Source organism: Sprattus sprattus (assembly GCF_963457725.1).
Source record: "Sprattus sprattus genome assembly, chromosome: 3".
Taxonomy (NCBI): domain Eukaryota; kingdom Metazoa; phylum Chordata; class Actinopteri; order Clupeiformes; family Clupeidae; genus Sprattus; species Sprattus sprattus.
Genome location: NC_137922.1, coordinates 31,474,985 through 31,482,484, shown reverse-complemented (window position 1 = coordinate 31,482,484; position 7,500 = coordinate 31,474,985). Strand labels below are relative to the sequence as shown.

General features: G+C 49.3%; 1 protein-coding gene across 7 annotated transcripts in view; it reads right to left on the bottom strand.

Annotated features, from left to right (window-relative positions):
- dock1 (dedicator of cytokinesis 1) overlaps positions 1–7,500 on the bottom strand; it is a 219,349-nt gene that overhangs the window by 183,241 nt on the left and 28,608 nt on the right. For all 7 annotated transcript variants that reach the window (XR_013968570.1, XM_080834740.1, XM_080834744.1 and 4 more), the window contains exons 10-12: positions 6,988–7,123; positions 4,094–4,166; positions 1,642–1,721 (exon numbers count right to left, since the gene is read on the bottom strand). Coding sequence is in view for 6 of the 7 variants with exons in the window: in XM_080834740.1 (XP_080690866.1) it covers positions 1,642–1,721; positions 4,094–4,166; positions 6,988–7,123 (289 nt within the window). In the remaining variant the exon portion in view is untranslated. The remainder of the gene's footprint in view (positions 1–1,641; positions 1,722–4,093; positions 4,167–6,987; positions 7,124–7,500) is intronic.

The window sequence follows — 7,500 nt, the reverse complement described above, 5'->3', positions numbered from 1 at the left end:
CCAGAGTGTTGTGTTTCGCAGTGGCAATGTCTGAGGAGTGACATGAGTCTCTTAACCAGCCTCAGTGCTAAAGGACTCAGATGCTCCTATCAAACATTCTCAATCTCAGATCAACATTGGGATTCATGACTCATCTCTTCAAACACAGCCTGTCATCTGTGCCTTCGCACACTCACTCCCTCACTCTCTCCACCTCCACCTCCCATCTCCCTCACCTCCACCTGCCATCTCCCTCACTCTCTCCACCTCCACCTCCACCTCCAATCTCATTCACTGGCTCACTCTCTCCATCTCCACCTCCACATCCCATCTCACTTAATCACTGGCTCCCTCCCTGTGAAGTCCCACTAATGCTGCCTGCCCTCCACACATGGACGTTTTAATGAAGCAGTCTTCTGGTGAGTAGGTTTGACGTGCAAGTGTGTCTGACACTGCATGCTACTCCCGTGCCTCTCGCTCATGTCTGGCCTGAGTGGAGCTGGCGTTTATGGAAGCGCGTCTTCATGCGACATGACACCAGGCATGGAGGCCGCCATCCCAACCCCACTCCCTCCACCCTCTCCTCTCCTCTCCACCCTGTCCTCTCCTCTCCTCTCCTCCACCCTCTCCTCCCCTCTCCTCTCCTCCGCCCAGGACAACAAACAGTCATATCGCTCCAGAGATGTTATCCCACTGCCAGACATGTAAATCGATAAACACGCCCGTCAAGACATGCTGTTAGTGTCTGCACAATTGACGCTGAAGATAATTTGCTAGGGTAATACAAGGCTGCACTACACACACACACACACACACACACACACACACACACACACACACACACACACACACACACACACACACACACACACACACACACACACTATTGATAATAATCTCTGTAGCAAGAAAGAGTGAGCAGAAAAAAAGCAAGATTAGAGTGCTTTGATCGCTCTCCACAGCACCTGTTGTGTTCTTTCAGGTGGTGACTTACTTCTCCAAATCTACTCTGTTCCAACAGTTCTTTGGGATGAAATCTAATTAACCACACACCAGACTCTCCTCTCATCAGACTACAGGTGGCCCGCTCATTTCTCCCAAAACATTTTCTACTCGATTAATCATGACTGAAGCGATTCCAAAGATTCAAAATAGAATGGATGGATGGAAATGAGCCCTAGTGACTAGTGAATGTTTACAGCAGAGATAGTGACACACACACACTCTCAATTTTATCTCTGCATTTTACCCATCCAGGGAAGTGATACACACAGTAAAGCACAAAGTGAAGCACACTAACCCGGAGCAGTGAGCTGCCTTTGGCTGCGCCCAGGGAGCAGTGATTGGGGTTAGGTGCCTTGCTCAAGGGCACCTCACCCGTGGATATGAGCATGGGAGAGCAGTGCTCTACCACTTCCCCCGCCCATATTTTTCCTACTGGTCGGGGATCGAACCAGCCACCCTCCGGTTACCAGCCCGAAAACCCTAACCAGTAGGCCACGGCTGCCCCGAAACTGTAGCACAGGAGAGGACAGGAAGGGCTTGACACTGCATAAGACCATCTCCAATACCCAAGATAGCACCATGATAGACAGACACAGATAGTTAAGACATTCAAAGAGAGCTACATTCCTCCCAATCACTCCCTGTTGCCGTGGTTACCTTGGCCCTTGTGGTTGACCTCTTTGGCGGCGATGACCTTGTTGATGACCGTCTGGAGGAAGTCGTTCTCCCCCGCCACCCTGGGTGAGAAACGGGAGATGTTCAGCTGCCTGTGGCGAATGGCGTCATCCAGCGCTAGCCTGGAGTATGCACACAACAGGCCAACACACCACGAGGGAAGGAAGAGCAGGAGGACGAGCCAGAAAGAGAGAGAGAAAGAGTGGGATGCAGAGGGTAGGTGGTGATGGGAGGGAAAGAGGTGGGTGGAGATGGAGATGGAGAGAGAAGAAAAAGAGAGAGAGAGAGGGACACACACCAAATAGTGATGCAAAAACTGGGACAGGGGATAAAGCCATTTGTTAGCCAACAGTGGGGTAGGATGGATAACGAGAGAGAGACACACAGAGAGAGCATCATTAAGAACAGGCCACTGACTGCCTTCTCCTCCTCCTCCATCAAAGCCAAAGAGTGGAAAAGACAGTAGTCTTGACTCTGTACAGGCCTAGGTTTGAGTCAGGCCTTCAGAGAAAGAGAGAGCGAGAGAGAGAGAGAGACAGCAATAGTGTGAAAGAGAGAGAGAGACAGCAAGAGTGTGTGTTTGTGGTGCCCCTCAGCCCTCACCCAACCCCTATCCTGACCCATCTGTCACCCCTGAGGCAGATCAGCGAGCAGGGTTCTGCCTCAGCTCTCCATCGTTAAAGCCCGTCAAGCGTGCAGGCAGGCAGGGCTCCAAGTCTGCTGGCTGGCAGACTGGCATGGCAGGGTATGCTAGATGGCACAGACTGGCATGGCAGGGTATGCTAGATGGCACAGCCAGGTTCAGGGTATGCTAGATGGCACAGACTGGCATAGAAGGGTATGCTAGATGGCACAGCCAGGTTCAGGGTATGCTAGGTTGGTTCAGGGTATGCTAGATGGCACAGACTGGTGCAGGGTATGCTAGATGGCACAGACTGGTGCGGAGTGTGGCGGTGTGTGAGTGGATGCCAGCAGGCTGCGGGAGCAGAGTGCAGCCCCAGTGCCCTGGCACAGGCAGTGGCACCAGTGGTGGCACCGGTGAGTGACAGATGTGTGAGCCATGGGTGCCGGGTGTGCAGCAGAGACCAGCTGGCACAGGAGAGGCAGTACATGGGTGGGTGATGTGTGCTGAAGTGTGCCGGGGCTAGAGCTAGTATTTACCACCACATAGATGAAACATCTTGAGAGGAGAAGAAGGAGGAGAGAGGGGATCAGAGAAGCATGAAGACAGACAGAAAAGAAAAGAGTGGTCTCAGAGTAAGCTTTTTCCTCCACTTATAGTGTCAGAGGCTTTAGAGAGGTGGGATTTTATGAGCAGAAACAAATGAGATGGTAGAGGTCCTGTCCTCACACATCAAAACACTTCAGCATCTCAGAGGCGCTATACACACCAAAAACAGCATTATACAGTACTTGAGCTGAGCGGAGCTGCCAGCTTCACTTATTATTTAACCAGCAGCCCCTGCCTTTGTGTTCAAGCACAGAAAAACAGTTTGGACAGAGCCAGAGAGGATCTCAGAACATGAACTGATCTGCTCCTCGTTGCTTGGGACAAACCCTTCTAGGCGAATGAAAGAGCATTTCTCTGGGCTGCAGGGAGCATTAAACCTCCCCATGCACCGCCATCCAAAGAAAACACAAACGAAAGAAAACTCCCATTCGCCGGACTGAGATCTAATTGCATCTCGACAATTATGTCAAGACGGTTAACTTGCCCTCTAGGCCCCCTCTGACTTCCTGTGTGTGTGTGTGTGTGTGTGTGTGTGTGTGTGTGTGTGTGTGTGTGTGTGTGTGTGTCTGCTCTATGCTCAGTACCGAGAGCAGGGAAAATGTGAATCCCCCTGGAAAGGAGACGTGCCGACGCGCTGGTGTGGAAATTGAGACACCCTCGTGTTTTACACATCTCTAAACGCACAAACCCATCTCAATCCCTGCTGTCTGCACAGCATGACGAGGCCCATCATAATTATCTTCCCGGGATTTTGGCAGAGGTAAGAACTTCCTCCAAAGTGATGGGTTGGCTTTATTAGCATACCTGCGTCTGAGAGCATTTTCAATTAGATCGCAATAATCATGTTGAGGGAAAGGTTACTCTGCTGCTGCCAGCCCATCCTCACAGAGGGCCAGCAGTTAATGAGGGAACCGTAATGAAGTCAACAGGGAATAGGCAGGCACTGGTGGTTCTCACGCAGGCTAATCGGGTGGAAGGGCTTTAAAGTCTAAACAGCAGCAGTCAAATTTGTAGAAATGGGTTTGTTATTATGACAAAATGCATGTTGACACGCTTTGAAACCTTGTTTCATGCTTTTCAGACAATGTTTTCCTTAGGTGTGTGTGTGTGTGTGTGTATATGTGTGTGTGTGTGTGTGTGTGTGTGTGTGTGTGTGTGTGTGCAGGCGCTTGGGCATGCAGATAGCACTATGCACACACTTACGGCTGGAAGGGGATGAAGTGCTGTTTGTCCTCGTCATCCATCTTGCCTGTGATGATGTCTGTGACGTCCATGACTGTAAAGAGAGGTCATAGGGTGAGACACAACCTGGGCACCATAGACTTACCCTGCAGGGAAGCCGCTCTGACAACCCAGGATGAGCCCCAATGAATGCCTTAAAGCAACACTCCTCACTGGCACGGACGCTTCACTGGTCTAGAGTGACTCCCTAGTTGGTATGTGTGGCATCGGTTTGAGACGAATAGAAGTCAGAAGCTCACTCACAGCAGTGCTACAGGTCGTCCTCCTAAAGATGTTATCTTTTCAGTCTGAGCTGATACTATTGCAAGGCACCAGTGATCTCATGCAATTAAGATACATTTGAAAAGCCTGGAGAGGACTTCCTCAAAAAAAACTTCTGAATTCAACCCCCGTTCTCCCTTGTGAGAGTCTTTGTGTGTGTGTGTGTGTGTGTGTGTGTGTGTGTGTGTGTGTGTGTGTGTGTGTGTGTGTGTGTGTGTGTGTGTGTGTGTGTGTGTGTGTGTGTGTGTGTGTGTATGTAGCAGAGAGCCTGGAGGAGAAGGGAACTGAGGGAGGTTAGGGAGGTGCAGCATCTCCAGTCAACAGGAGGTTGATGAGTGCTAATGGAGGAGAGCTGAGAGAGTGATGAAACCCACCGTCTCTCCCTTTCTCCCCCTCTCCCTCTCTCTCCCCTCTCTCTCTCTCTCCCCCCCTTCCTCTCTCTCTCTCTCTCTCTCTCTCTCGCGCTCTCTCTCACTCTCTCACTCACTCACTCACATTAAAGGTGACAGTCCGCTGGCTTTGATTTCCCCTGCCTGACCCACATAAGGCTTCTTTGTAGTGCGCAGGAAAGAAGGAAAGGGGAAGGAGAAAAAAGAAACCCAGCTAGACGCATTTCCCCCGTCTAACTTCAAAACCATGTTTGATGTTAAAAACTGATGGATTCCCATCCCTTTTTCTATTTCCTTTCCCTTGCTTCCCTTCTCTCTTTCCCACGTCTTACTCTCCCACCGTATCTACCGCACCCATCTATCGCTCCATCTTGCTTCCTTTCCATCCTTCCATCTCCTTCCCCCACTTCCCCATTTCATCCTCCATCTTCCCACCTTGTGCCACGCCCCCCTCCCCTCATTATTTTTCTCCCCTTCTCCTTTCTCCTTCTCCCCCTCCCTCCTCCCTTCCTCACATGCAGCCAGCAGCTCATAAAGCTCCTGAGCAGCCCAAAGGTCAACGTCCTCCTGAATCAGACCCCCTTCTAAATCATATCTGTGATGAGGAGTCATCAATATGGATGCCCCCCTCCACCTCCTCAAGTAGGACAACACAGTAAAGTGGCGTCCACCCTACGTGCAGCCCACTTGGCAGGCCCACGGCCAATCTAATTAGTTTACTATAGAACAGGCAGCTCGCCCATCAGGGACAAATCAGACACTAATTTCTCTGTCTACTTCAAGTGAGAATCTCTGATTAGGGGCCAAGCGTATTCATCAGAGCAGGGGCGAGACCTGAGGACAAGTACACCATCATGAGAGGTATGGAGAGTTGGAGAGGACTCGGCTGCAATCACACTGCTCTTCAGACCTCAACTTAGGCTCTGGGAGTTCACTGCATATAGATCAGTGGGAGCAAAGAAATAAATCCATTTTGTAGTCCTGATGCTGAAATCTGGCTTACCTGATATTGGAATGCATGGCTACAAGCCTTGCATTGTTAAAGATGATAAATAGGCCTGCCAAATGATCAACAAACCTTTTAGGTGACGAACTATTTGAAGCAATAAAACAGAACATACTGTAAATTGCACTGCAATCTGCTGGTAAATCTCTGCACAGCATGTTGGCAATTTTCTTCACTTTAATGGAAGAGGACGGGAGAAATCAAGTAGAAGTTGGATTGTGGAGCCCATCAGCCTATTGATCCATTTTAGCTTGACTACTTTTGACAGAGGAAAAACAACTCTGGAGAAGATAGGCTTACACTCTTGTGAAGGCTGACAGGTCTGCACCATATGTGACAGAGGGCTGAACCTCAGTTTTAATGAAGCAACTCTCATCCTGTACGACCACACAGACCCCAGTTCTCTATGATAGCACTTCACCTGGAGCCAGATCATTTTATTTTTATTTTAGAGACCTCCTTAAGGCTAGTAAGACACAGTTTAAAAATTTAACTGTTACTGTCTTACTTAAAAGTACAGTAGGATTTCTTTTCAATGAAATGTCCTGAAAAGTGATATCTTAAATGTGGACATGGATCCCCAAAGGGGTTCGCTTTGGCAAGTTAACTGAACAGCCATCACCTTATTACAGATATTCCTTTCTGAACATCCTCTGCAAGTCTAATCTGAAGCTAATGGAAGCTCAAAGTCTGGGATTGGACCTCACACGAGACCCCAGATGAACAGGGCAGGGAGGAGAGGAATAAGCAGAGGAGTCAAGAGAAGTCTGATCAAAGCTTTTAAGATGACTAGCTTGATTAGCATGTACGCTACTTTTAAGACCACACAGACACTGATACATAACTACTTCTTTTGAGATGACTAGCTTGATTAGCATGTACGCTACTTCTAAGACCACACAGACACTGATACATAACTACTTCTTTTGAAATGACTAGCTTGACTAGCATGTACGCTATTTTTAAGACCACACAGACACTGATACATAACTACTTCTTTTGAGATGACTCGCTTGATTAGCATGTACGCTACTTTTAAGATCACACAGAACACAGATACATAACTACATCCAAGGAGAGCTACGCTTCTCTGGGACAGTAATTGTAATTCTCCACACTGAGTGGCCTTTAATGATTAAACGGCCTGCCTGTCTGCCTCCAGGTGCTGTGGTGATAGTGAAGGTCAGAGCCCCACGTACCTGCCACTCCAAAGGGCCTCCGCAGCCCTGTGGTCAGCTTCTTGGTGTTGTTGTCTCGCAGCTCCATGCGTCCCACACGCACGATCTGACACACAAAGCTGATTTTCTCCCTCTTCAGATCCTCACTTCCCAGGTCCTGAGGCGGGAACACGAACACACACACACACACACACACACACACACACACACACACACACACACACACACACACACACACACACACACACACACACACACACACACACACACACACACACACACACACACACACACACACAGAGAGGAGCTTTAATAAGGCAGGCATGCGTGTCTCATGGCCATGTTTGCATCCCAGCTGAAGGAGACTTGAGGAAGGCCAGAGCAGCATTAAAAATGTTTGATTAGGCTTGAGGTAGGCCAGGGCAGCATTAAAAGGGTTTGATTAGGTTTGTTTCGCTCCTGTGCTTTCTGATTGGGCGGGTGAGTGGGGCCGAGGACGTGACTGGATGTAGCGCCTTGTTAGGCTTGTGCTGG